The sequence below is a fragment of the Rhinoraja longicauda genome, chromosome 43, assembly GCF_053455715.1.
Source record: "Rhinoraja longicauda isolate Sanriku21f chromosome 43, sRhiLon1.1, whole genome shotgun sequence".
NCBI classification, from domain to species: Eukaryota; Metazoa; Chordata; class Chondrichthyes; order Rajiformes; family Arhynchobatidae; genus Rhinoraja; species Rhinoraja longicauda.
In genome coordinates, this window is record NC_135995.1 from 9,285,267 (window position 1) to 9,297,772 (window position 12,506).

At 49.1% G+C, this 12,506-nt stretch overlaps 2 protein-coding genes across 2 annotated transcripts in view; both read left to right on the forward strand.

Moving 5' to 3' along the window:
* The first annotated feature begins 282 nt into the window (after window positions 1-282).
* The window catches only part of LOC144612229 (E3 ubiquitin-protein ligase TRIM39-like), a 194,580-nt gene continuing 182,356 nt past the window's right edge, over window positions 283-12,506 (forward strand). The window contains exons 1-4 of the mRNA XM_078431788.1: window positions 283-299; window positions 790-1,023; window positions 1,717-1,739; window positions 4,995-5,110. Coding sequence (XP_078287914.1) covers window positions 916-1,023; window positions 1,717-1,739; window positions 4,995-5,110 — 247 coding nt within the window. The 5' untranslated portion in view covers window positions 283-299; window positions 790-915. The remainder of the gene's footprint in view (window positions 300-789; window positions 1,024-1,716; window positions 1,740-4,994; window positions 5,111-12,506) is intronic.
* On the forward strand, window positions 5,118-8,460 carry LOC144612112 (E3 ubiquitin-protein ligase TRIM39-like). Its single transcript, XM_078431669.1, has 2 exons — window positions 5,118-5,124; window positions 7,928-8,460. Exons 1-2 carry the CDS (start codon window positions 5,118-5,120, stop codon window positions 8,458-8,460), a joined length of 540 nt encoding a protein of 179 aa, XP_078287795.1.

The window sequence follows — 12,506 nt, forward strand, 5'->3', positions numbered from 1 at the left end:
CTGAAGCTGTTTTGTGAAACTGACAAGAAGCTGATCTGCCTGGTTTGTCGTGATTCGCGGGAACACAAGTCTCACAGCTTTATGCCGGTTAAAGAAGCTGTTCAAATATGCAAGGTAAAAGCAAACCGATTTTAAACGCATCATTTTATTTCCATCTTTATTGTTCAACCATTTAATTTTCTGATTCCCAAACACAATTCCAGGATCAGGTGAAAACTTCCATCCAGTCTCTCACAAAATATAAATCAGAGATCCAGCAAATGGAGCAGCAACAGATAGAGAAGATTTCTGGAGTTCTGGTGAGGCTTTTAAGTTTCGATTTCCTGATCTTGTGCAGGTTTTATCCCTGTGACGTGTGTAATAACAGGGCAGCGCAGTGACACATGTAGTGCTGCTGTCTCCTAGTTCTGGTGAGCGGGTTCGATCCAGACCTCGGGCGCTGCCCGTGTGGTTCACGCCTTCTCCCTGTGACCGCGTCGAATTCCTTCCACGTCCCCAATACACGCTGGTTCAATGGTCAATCGGGGACTGTAAAATTATCCCTGGGAAAGTGGGTGGTGGACGGATAAATAGGAATTAAAGGGCAGATGAAAAGGAAAGCAGGGTATTGTATTGAGGGGTAGAGGATTAATGGGTAATAAGATTACCCTCTCGACATTTCAGAAGCATTTAGACAAACTATTGAATTGTCAAAGCAAATAAAAATGCACAGGACAAATGTTACGGTCAAGGTCGTGAGAATACACAATCAGTGACATGAAATATTGATCTTCCCCTTTCATTTCACAGGAACAGTCACACAACCTTCAGTCCAAGATCACATCCCAGTTTGCTGAACTGCACCAGATTCTCACTGGGAAAGAGCAGCGCGTACTGGCAGATATCCGGGAGGAAGAGAAGAAGATTCTAAATACAATGGAGAAAAAACTTGAAGAGATTGAAGAGAATTTAAATTCCATTGAGGAGGATCTCTTAAAGTTGCAGCAACAGATGGATCAAAAGGACAGTGTGGTGTTTCTGAAGGTGAGAGGTGACACTCCAGTTTGGCGAAGTGAAAGTGCACAGTCACAAAATGGTGGGGGATATTTCTGAGATAAATGCTGCATTTGCCACTAATTGAGAACTGGGTAAATGCTCTGTCTGTTCCAGAGCTGTGCTGCTGTTGTTCCCAAACTAAATGGCCTCCCGTATAATCTGCGGGATCTCGGCACTGCCTGCAGTCTCCTTGGGATGAGTTACTGTGATCCTGTCACTGAGATAGCGAATGTTTGATATTTCCCTGAAAAGATGGGAAATCTCCAGGAAATCAAAAGATCACGTGGAAAGTTTGTCCTATGTTCCCCTTTAGTGGGAAAGTATTACGCGGCGTTAAACCGATCTGTTGAAGGCTTGCTCTCGGATACACTTCATCAAGTCCTGTGATTTACCCACCTTAACATGCCTTGAGGTCGCCAGCACTTAAGGGGACCTATCCTATCCTATCCTAATTATCCCTTTGCTCTTAAAGGAACCTATTATCCCCCTAGTTATTATTTTGCTGTTAATACACTTGTAGGATCTCTCGGGCAATATCCAATATTTGTCTCTGTGACGATGACAATAAATGCTGGGCAATGGAACATTTCTGGGGCTTGTTGTGATTTGTGTGAAACTCCTGTTGTCGGGATGTGGATGTCCCGTCTCAGTCTGCTCAGATTTGTGTTTTATTTCTTGCAGGATGAAGCTGGGAGGAAGAGGAGGTAGGTCTGCACCTGAGCTGGAATGGAACCAATGTCCTAGGGGGAGTGTTTGCTAGTGCTGTCGGGGAGGATTTAAACTAATGTGGCAGGGGGGATGGGAGCAGGAGCAGAGAGACAGAGGGGTGTAAAATTAGGGTAGAAGCAACAGGTAGCAAGGTGAAAAGTAAAAGTGGCAGGCAGACAAATCCAGGGCAAAAATCAAAAAGGGCCACTTTTCAACATAATTGTATAAGGGGTAAGAGAGTTGTAAAAACAAGCCTGAAGGCTTTGTGTCTCAATGCAAGGAGTATACGTAATAAGGTGGATGAATTAAATGTGGAGATAGTTATTAATGATTATGATATAGTTGGGATTACGGAGACATGGCTCCAGGGTGACCAAGGCTGGGAGCTCAAAATCCAGGGATATTCTATATTCAGGCGGGATAGACAGAAAGGAAAAGGAGGTGGGGTAGCATTACTGGTTAGAGAGGAGATTAAAGCAGTGGAAAGGAAGGACATTAGCTTGGAGGAAGTGGAATCGATATGGGTAGAGCTGCGAAACACCAAGGGGCAGAAAACGCTAGTGGGAGTTGTGTACAGGCCACCTAACAGCAGTAGTGAGGTTGGGGATGGCATCAAGCAGGAAATTAGAAATGCGTGCACTAAAGGTGCAGCAGTTATAATAGGTGACTTCAATCTACATATAGATTGGGTGAACCAAACTGGCAGGGGTGCTGAGGAAGAGGATTTCTTGGAATGTTTGAGAGATGGTTTTCTAAACCAACATGTCGAGGAACCAACGAGAGAACAGGCCATTCTAGACTGGGTATTGAGTAATGAGGAAGGGTTAGTTAGCAGTCTTGTTGTGCGAGGCCCCTTGGGCAAGAGTGATCATAATATGGTAGAGTTCTTCATTAGGATGGAGAGTGACAAAGTCAATACAGAAACAAGTGTTCTGAACTTAAAAAAAGGTAACTTTGAGGGTATGAGGCGTGAATTGTCCAAGATAGACTGGCGATTGGTGCTGAAAGGGTTGACGGTGGACATGCAATGGAAGGCATTTAAAGGTCGCATGGATGAACTACAACAAGTGTTCATCCCAGTTTGGCAAAAGAACAAACCAGGAAAGGTAGTGCATCCGTGGCTAACAAGGGAAATCAAGGATAGTATTAAAACAAAAGATGAAGCATACAGATTAGCCAGAAAAAGTAGCATACCAGAGGACTGGGAGAAATTTAGAGTCCAGCAGAGGAGGACAAAGGGCTTAATTAGGAAAGGAAATATAGATTATGAGGGAAAACTGGCAAGGAACATAAAAACTGACTGCAAAAGCTTTTATAGATATGTCAAGAGAAAAAGATTAGTTAAGACAAATGTAGGTCCCTTGCAGTCAAAAACAGGTGAATTGATCATAGGGAACAAGGAGATGGCAGACCAATTGAACAAATACTTTGGTTCTGTCTTCACTAAGGAAGACATAAACCGTCTGCCGGAAATAGCGGGGGACCGGGAGTCTAATGAGATGGAGGAACTGAGGGAAATCCAGGTTAGTCGGGAAGTGGTGTTAGGTAATTAAATGGATTAAAGGCAGATAAATCCCCAGGGCCAGATAGGCTGCATCCCAGAGTGCTTAAGGAAGTAGCCTCAGAAATAGTGGATGCATTAGTGATAATTTTTCAAAACTCTTTAGATTCTGGAGTAGTTCCTGAGGACTGGAGGGTAGCTAATGTACCCCTACTTTTTAAAAAGGGAGGGAGAGAGAAAACGGGGAATTATAGACCAGTTAGCCTAACATCGGTAGTGGGGAAAATGCTAGAGTCAGTTATTAAAGATGTGATAGCATCACATTTGGAAAGTGGTGAAATCATCGGACAAAGTCAGCATGGATTTACCAAAGGCAAATCATGACTGACGAATCTTATAGAATTTTTCGAGGATGTAACTAGTAGAGTGGATAAGGGAGAACCAGTCGATGTGTTATATCTGGACTTTCAGAAGGCCTTCGACAAGGTCCCACATAGGAGATTGGTGTACAAACTTAAAGCACACGGTATTGAGGGTTCAGTGTTGAGGTGGATAGAAAATTGGTTGGCGGACAGGAAGCAAAGAGTAGGAATAAACGGGTCCTTTTCGGAATGGCAGGCAGTGACTAGTGGGGTACCGCAAGGCTCAGTGCTGGGATCCCAGTTATTTACGGTGTATATTAATGATTTGGACGAGGGAATTGAATGCAACATCTCTAAGTTTGCGGATGACACGAAGCTGGGTGGCAGTGTTAGCTGCGAGGAGGATGCTATGAGGCTGCAGAGTGACTTGGATAGATTAGGCGAGTGGGCAAATGCATGGCAGATGCAATATAATGTGGATAAATGTGAGGTTATCCACTTTGGCGGCAAGAACAGGAAAGCAGAGTATTACCTGAATGGTGACCGATTGGGAGAAGGGGAGATGCAACGTGACCTGGGTGTCATGATGCACCAGTTATTGAAAGCAAGCATGCAGATGCAGCAGGCAGTGAAGAAAGCGAATGGTATGTTGGCATTCATAGCAAGAGGATTTGAGTTTAGGAGCAGGGAGGTTCTGTTGCAGTTGTACAGGGCCTTGGTGAGACCGCACCTGGAGTATTGTATGCAGTTTTGGTCTCCTAACCTGAGGAAAGACGTTCTTGCCTTAGAGGGAGTACAGAGAAGGTTCACCAGATTGATCCCTGGGAAGGCGGGACTTTCATATGAGGAAAGACTGGATAGACTGGGCTTGTATTCGCTGGAATTTAGAAGACTGAGGGGGGATCTTACAGAAACATTCAAAATTCTTAAGGGGTTGGAGAGGCTAGATGCGGGAAGATTGTTCCCGATGTTGGGGGAGTCCAGAACCAGGGGTCATGGCTTAAGGATAAGGGGGAAGTCTTTTAGGACTGAGATGAAAAAACATTTCTTCACACAGAGTGGTGAGTCTGTGGAATTCTCTGCCACAGAAGGTAGTTGAGGCCAGTTCATTGGCTATATTTAAGAGGGAGTTAGATGTGGCCCTTTTTGCTAAAGTGATCAGGGGGTATGGAGAGAAGGCAGGTACGGGCTACTGAGCTGGATGATCAGCCATGATCATATTGAATGGCGGTGCAGGCTCGAAGGGCCGAATGGCCTACTCCTGCACCTATTTTCTATGTTTCTATGTTTCTATGACAGGCTCTTGACTGAAATACTGCATGTTTGTGTGTATCAGCTCAAAGAAATTGTTGAGGCTCAGTTTATCACCAGCTGCTAAATACTTGCAGGGTTAGTGATGAAGATAAAGCACTCACAGTGACAGACGTTGCCTTGCCGATTGAAAAATTCGATCACCACTTTTTGATGAACACGCTGTGGAGAGAAACATCTGTCATTAAGCGAGGTAAAACATGTCCAGTTTCCTCTCTTCTTGTTTATAACGCCTTTTAGTAACACAGATGCAAACATTGCCGATAGGAATTGTATTCGCCTCTAACACCTCCTATGGCAGCTAGCTCTCTGCCACCCAGTGCCTGAAAACGTTGCCGTTCAAGAACATTTTAGACTTTCCCTTCAGAACTTAAACCGATGCCCTCGAAGTTTAGAAGACTGCATCTCCCATTCCTCAGTCTGTTGACCCAGTTCATTTTGACCAGTTTAATCTTAGACAACCTTCTTCACTCTCCATGATGTCTCATGAATATTAGTCTCATCCACAAACCTGCTAGACATGCCACCCACATACACGTCATTTATCTAATCATTTGTTTAAATAGGGACCAACAGTGGACTCAGCATTGAGCATTGTGGTACACCACTTGCGACAGGCCTCCAGTCTGAAAAACAACTCTGCCTCCCACCTTCCGGCCACATGTTTACCCATTCGCTATCTACCCTGGATTCCATACGTTCCATCCTTCCTGATCAGCCGACGACAGAGGTTGCTGCTGTCAAATTGCTAATCATACCTCCTACATTCACATCCAAGCCTTAGAAATATAACATAAACAGCAGTGAACATCCGAGATGTTCTGCCCCAGGAGGTAGTGATAGGTCAGATTATTGGCAATAGGCAAAGTGAACACAGATGGATATTTGAAGGATCGAGAAATTGGCAGTTATGGAGAACTCACATAGAACAGGAATTGGTGCCATCTTAGATCAGTCAGGATCACATTGAATGGCGGAGCCGGTCTGAGGAGTGGAGGCTACTCCTCCTGCTATTTTCTTGTGATCTTTAGTTTTTTCATACCTACAGCATGATAATCCTTACACAGAGTTGAATGCGGCAAAGATTGACAATACCTGTCTCTGGGACACTGATTTTGCTGTGCGCGGTGAGATTGAGTGGACTAGGCCTGTTTACTCGAGAGTTCAGGTGTATTAGAGGAGATCTCAGTGAAACACAGAGTTTTTACAGGGCTCAGTGGGCTGGATGCAGGGAGGATGGTTCCCCTGTCTGAGGGATCTCTAGAGAGCTGGCACCCTCTCAGAATGTGGGCTACACCATGCAGGACAGAGATAAGGAGACATTACTGCACGCAGAGATTGGGGAACGACCCTGCACCAGTGGCTGTGGAGACTCAGTCATTCAGTGCTCTTGGACCTGAGAGCCATGGTTGTACATTACAGAGTCCGGCCCTGACCATTTTTTCCCCAGCTACACTAATCTATTTGCCCACATTACATCGGCATTCTTCTGCACCTCACCTACTTAAGTGCCTCAAATATAGTGATGATATCTCATTCCACCCCCTGCTCTATAACATGTTCCAGATATCACCCGCTCTCAGTGTAAATCTTGTTTGTTTGTTCCTGAACTACAGCCAAAACGGTACACGATAGCGTGACGATTTTAAACCCACCTTACTCAGCGTCATCCTTTTGGTGCTAATGGAAGAAGTTTCATTGAAATCGGTGTTATATTTTTAAAGTTATTCGCATTTTCATGTTTAAATCTATCTCCTAGGGAGGGAGGGGGGAGGTGGGAGGGAGGGAGGAGGAGGGAAGAAAAAAGTGGGGTTGAGGGGGATGGAATGGGGGGACGGGGAGAGGGAGGGAGGAGAGGGTGCTGTACCAATGCAGGAGAGGTTTGGGCCCATCGGGTCCACTTGTTCCAGTAAAACCTAAATCTCAGATCCACTTTCAAATTCCTTGCTTTCTATATAAACCAGCACTCTCGTGAATTGATTTCCCTGCATCCGAATAAGGTTTAGATAATTACCCTGCATCCTGCTGCAGACTTTGACAACCTTCCCCACGATCCACAATTTTTGCTTCCTCCACAAACTTACTAATTACACCTCCCACATTCACATCGAAGCCATGGACATATAACATAAACAGCAAAGGTTGCAGCGCCGATCTCTGCTACACACCACAAGCCACAGACCTCCAAGCAGAAAAATCATCCTTCTACCGATACCTTCTACCTCCAACCACCAAGCCACTTGTGGATCCATTTCACCAGCTCGCCTTGGATCCCACCTGCCTTCGCTTTCTGGACCAGCCCTGCACGCGGAACATTGTCAAGTCCCTCAGTGAAGTTCATATATTGGTTTACAATGAGATCAGTGTGTTAGTTGTACACACCCTTCAAATCCACCCGTGAATCCGCTCTCTTTCAATGACCCCACAACCACAAGTCTCCACCCATTCTGTCCAACACCCGAACATTCAACCTCTGCTTCCTTCCATGGTCCAAGCCACCCCTCCCTCTCTCTCACCCTCCACTCATAGAAACAGGGGCAGGTCATCTGGCCCCTCGTGTCTGCCCCCTTTCACTGTGATCATGACGACCCCACCACCCACCTCTACCTCCTCTTTAACAACCTCAAATTACCGCTAACCTCAATATCCTCTTGCTCCGATCTGCCTCCATATGTGAGTAGCCCCCCCCCACCCTCCATTCGTTTCTCCTTCACCACCGCAATCTCGCAATCCTCCTCACTCGTCCTCCCCGTCCACCCTCCCCCACCTCACGAAATTCCCCTCCATCCCTGGATTAATAACTCCTGGGGAGATGTCTGTTGTCCCCCCGATGTGGTCGTGGGTGAAACCCCGGGCAGGGTTTCAGTTGTCCGCCCGCCTGTGCCTGAGGCCGAGCGGCCTCTCCCCCGGTCCCGGGGCCGCGCTGCCCGAGTCTCCCCCCGACCCCCCCCCCCCCCCCCCCCCCCCCCCCCCCCCCGGGGACTCTCTGATTCTCTGCTTCTCCCCCCAGTCTCCGTCACCCTGGATGTGGAAACAACGCATGCGCAGCTCGAGGTGTCTGAGGATCGGAAGAGGGTGAGACCGACCGGGATAGAGAGGAGTCTCCCTGACACCGGGAAGAGGTTTACAGACAGTCTGTGTGTGCTGGGATCGGAGGGGTTCACATCGGGGAGACATTACTGGGAGGTGGAGGTGGCGGGGAGTGAGGGCTGGAGTCTGGGAGTCGCCGCAGAGTCTGTGGAGAGGAAGGGATGGGTCACACTGACCCCGGAGACTGGAGTCTGGAGCATCTGGCGGATGGGTGACCAGTTTGATGCAGTCACCTCCCCTCGATCCCGTCTCCCCGCCCGTCCCATCCCAGGGAGGGTGGGAGTTTATCTCAGTTACGAGTCCGGGACAGTTTCATTTTACGACGCGGCCACCAAGTCCCATCTCCACACCTTCACTGGGAATAAATTCACGGAGAAACTTTATCCTTTCTTCGGGACTTGGGATGTAGACAAGTGGCTGAGAATCTGCTCCGGTTCCGCTCCGGGTGTGTAAAAGGGTCGGGTCCCGGGACCGGCGTCAGGAGCGGGGCTCAGGGGCTGTGGGGCAGAAACCCGGTGGACAACAGGTCGGCGCTGAACGGCTCCCATTGAATCCCCAAACTGCAACACACGACCTCCCACCTTCCATCCTCAATACACTGACTGATGAAGGCCAATGTGCCAAAAGCCTTTTTGACCGCCTTATCCACCTGCGACTCGACCTTCAAGGAACCATGCCCCTGAACTCCTAGATCCCTCTGCTCTACAACACTCCCCAGAGGACGACCGTTCACTGTGTGGGTCCCGCCCTTGTTCCACGTCACAAAATGCAACACCTCATTACAACATCGGGGGCTCCAGTCTGCGACCCGCCGGCGCGCACATCACCCGCTGTGGCTCCGCTCACGTTTGTAACTCTTCACCTTTAACTTGACCTTTAATAAAGTCTTTAAAAAATAACCCGCGTTTGAGTTCTCTCCGCGTCCCCGCGTCACGGTACAGAGATTTCTTCAAACGGCAGACACGAGGATCCGTGGATACCAGTTGTACAAAAGGAAAAATACACACAGAGTGCTGGAGTAACTCATCGGGTCGGGCAGCATCTCTGGATAACATGGATAGGTGACGTTTCACAGAGTGCTGGAGTAACTCAGCGGGTCGGGCAGCATCTGTGGAGAACATGGATAGGTGACGTTTCACAGAGTGCTGGAGTAACTCAGCGGGTCAGGCAGCATCTCTGGAGAACATGGATAGGTGACGTTTCACAGAGTGCTGGAGTAACCCAGCGGGTCAGGCAGCATCTGTGGAGAACATGGATAGGTGATGTTTCACAGAGTGCTGGAGTAACCCAGCGGGTCAGGCAGCATCTGTGGAGAACATGGATAGTTGACGTTTCACAGAGTGCTGGAGTAACTCAGCGGGTCAGGCAGCATCTGTGGAGAACATGGATAGGTGACGTTTCGGGTCGGGACGCATCTTCAGACTGAAAGGTGTGGGGTCTTCACTAAGGAAGATACAAGCAGATGTTCTAGTGACCAGAGATCCTAGAGTGACAGAGGAACTGGAGGAAATCCACATTAGGCAGGAAAAAGTTTTGGGTAGACTGATGGGACTGAAGGCTGATAAATCCCCATGGCCTGGTGGTCTGCATCCCAGGGTGCTTAAGGAGGTGGCTCTAGAAATTGGGGACGCATTACTGATTATTTTCCAATGTTCTATAGATCCTGTGGATTGGAGGGTAGCTAATGTTATCCCACTTTTCAAGAAAGGAGGGAGAGAGAAAATGGAAATTAAAGACCAGTTAGTCTGACATCAGTGGTGGGGAAGATGCTGGAGTGAATTATAACAGACGAAATTGCGGAGCGTTTGGATCGCAGTAACAGGATCGTTCCGAGTCAGCGTGGATTTACGAAGGGGAAATCGTGCTTGGCTAATCTACTGGATTTTTTTTTCTACGTGTGTTTGTTTGTGCGTATGTGTGACTGGGGGATTGTGGGAGGGGACGGTGCGGAGGGAGGGTGTGTGTCAATGTTAACTCTCTCTCTCTCTCTCTCGTTCTCTCTCCCTCCCCATGTACAGGGATTCTCTCCCCCTCGCAGTGGACTGATCTCTACCCCGGGCAAGACTGCTCCCCTTCCCCTCGTACAGACCCGCCCCACCTCCCCTTCCCTCTCTCCCCATCCCTCTCTCTCCCCCCTCTCTCTCTCCCCTCACCCTCTCTCTCCCCCCTCTCTTTCTCCCCCCTCTCTCTCACCCTCCCTCTCTCTCCCCCCTCTCTCCCCCCTCTCTCTTCCCCTCTCCCTCCCCCTCTCTCTCCCCCTCTCTCTCCCCTCTCTCTCTCTCCCCTCTCCCTCCCCCTCTCTCTCCCCCTCTCTCTTCCCCTCTCCCTCCCCCTCTCTCTCCCCCTCTCTCGCTCCCCCTCTCTCTCTCCCCCTCCCTCTCCCCCCTCTCTCAATCACTACAGATTTGTAAAAGAACAACTTTGTAAAATGTGCGGTGGGGGGGGGGGGGGGGAATAGAGGGGAGGGTGGGGGTGGGGGGCAAAAATATGTGGGTCCTCCCTTCATAAGTGAACCCCGAGATACTCTGTTGATGTTTTCAGTGCAGAGAGAGGGGTGATACCGCAGCGGTAATTTGGGGGTCAATTGGTTTAAAGGTGTTAGTGTTGAAGGAGAGGTGGGGGGAAGATTGAATCCGCTCCCCCTCACCCCTCCCCCCCTCACTCCCACCCCCCTCACCTTAACCCCCCCCTCACCCCACCCCCTCTACCCCCCTCACCCCTCCCCCCCAAACCCCATCCCCTCACCCCCCACCTCCCCTCACCCCCCACCCCCCTCCTCCCGCACCCCCACTCCTCCCCCACCCCTCACCCCAATCCCCCCTCATCCCGCTCACCCCCACTCCACCCCCCCTTACACCCACCCCCCCCCTCATTGCGAGGGGGCAAGTAGTTTCTCCCTCGGAAACGGAGGTGATATTGTTGATAATGTTTCTGTGATAATGGCATTAAAGTTTCCTTTCTGGCTGCCCCTGCCTCGTCATTCTTTACGGGCTCCCTCCCTCCCTCCCTCCCTCCCAGCGGATCACCACACGGTGGGAGTGTTGAGCACAAAGTGCCCGGGCCTGCAGTGCAGCGGATCACCACACGGTGGGAGTGTTGATCACAGTGGCCGGCCCTGCAGTGCAGCGGATCACCAAACGGTGGGAGTGTTGACCACCAAGTGGACGGGCCTGCAGTTCCACACAACATTACTCACACATGGACATGCAGAACTCATTCAGAAGTCTATTAATAGTTATAGAAATCAGTCATTTCATTCATCCCCCACCCCCGCCAAAACAAAAAACAGTAGTAAGCGTGCAGGTACAGCAGGCAGTGAAGAAAGCCAATGGCATGTTGGCCTTCATAACGAGAGGAGTTGAGTATAGGAGCAAAGAGGCCAATAGCAAGGACGTCCATTCCTCAAATTTGGAGACCAAAACTGCACACAGTACTCCAGGTGCGGTCTCACTAGGTCCCTGTACAACTGCAGAAGGACCTCTTTGCTCCAATACTCAACTCCTCTCGTTGTGAAGGCCAACGTGCCATTGATCCAACCGCAATGGCAGAGAATTAAAACTGAGATGAGGAAAAACTTTTCCACCCAGAGAGTTGTGAATTTGTGGAAACTGGATAGGTTTAAGAGAGAGTTAGATAGAGCTCTAGGGGCTAGTGGAATCAAGGGATATGGGGAGAAGGCAGGCGCAGGTTACTGATTGTGGACGGTCAGCCACGATCACAATGAATGGCGGTGCGTACAGGCTGGAAGGGCCGAATGGCCTCCTCCAGCACCTACTTTCGATGTTTCTATGTTTAGAATTCCACAAATTCACAACTCTCTGAGTGAAAAAGTTTCTCCTCACCTCAGTTTTAAACGGCCTCCCCTTTATTCTTAGACTGTGTGGCCCCTGTATGACAGTCCCGCCATTCCGGGATTAACCTGGTGAACCTACGCTGCACGCCCTCAATAGCAAGAATATCCTTCCTCAAACTAGGAGACCAAAACTGCACACAGTACTCCAGGTGCGGTCTCACTAGGGCCCTGTACAACTGCAGAAGGACCGCTTTGCTCCTAAACTCAACTCCTCTCGTTATGAAGTCTAACATTCCACCAGCGTACGACAAGGTTAGTTTGAGTGAAACAATTTCTCGTTGAGTTATTAATTTATTTAAAGGTTTCGTTTCACATCCCGCGAGTGGAGCGAATAATTAGCTGTAGGATCAGTCTGTTTATCTGTTGTTGGTGATTCTCCAGCAAGGCCGCCTGGCCCTTGGGCCTTCACGGAGTTCGTAGGGCCTGTGGAGCCTGGAAAAGTAGGCCCGGTTCAGAGCCTGGGCCTAGGTTAGTCCGTAAGTCCTCGGGAGCCTTGAAACTAGGCCGTGTTCAAGTCTAGGCTTTGTTTAAAGTTCTTTGGAGCCTGAAAACTAGGCCCAGTTCAGAGCCTGGGCCTTGGTTAGACTGTAAGTCCTTGTGAGCCTTGAAACTAGGCCGCGTCCAAGCCTAGGCCTTGTTTACCGTT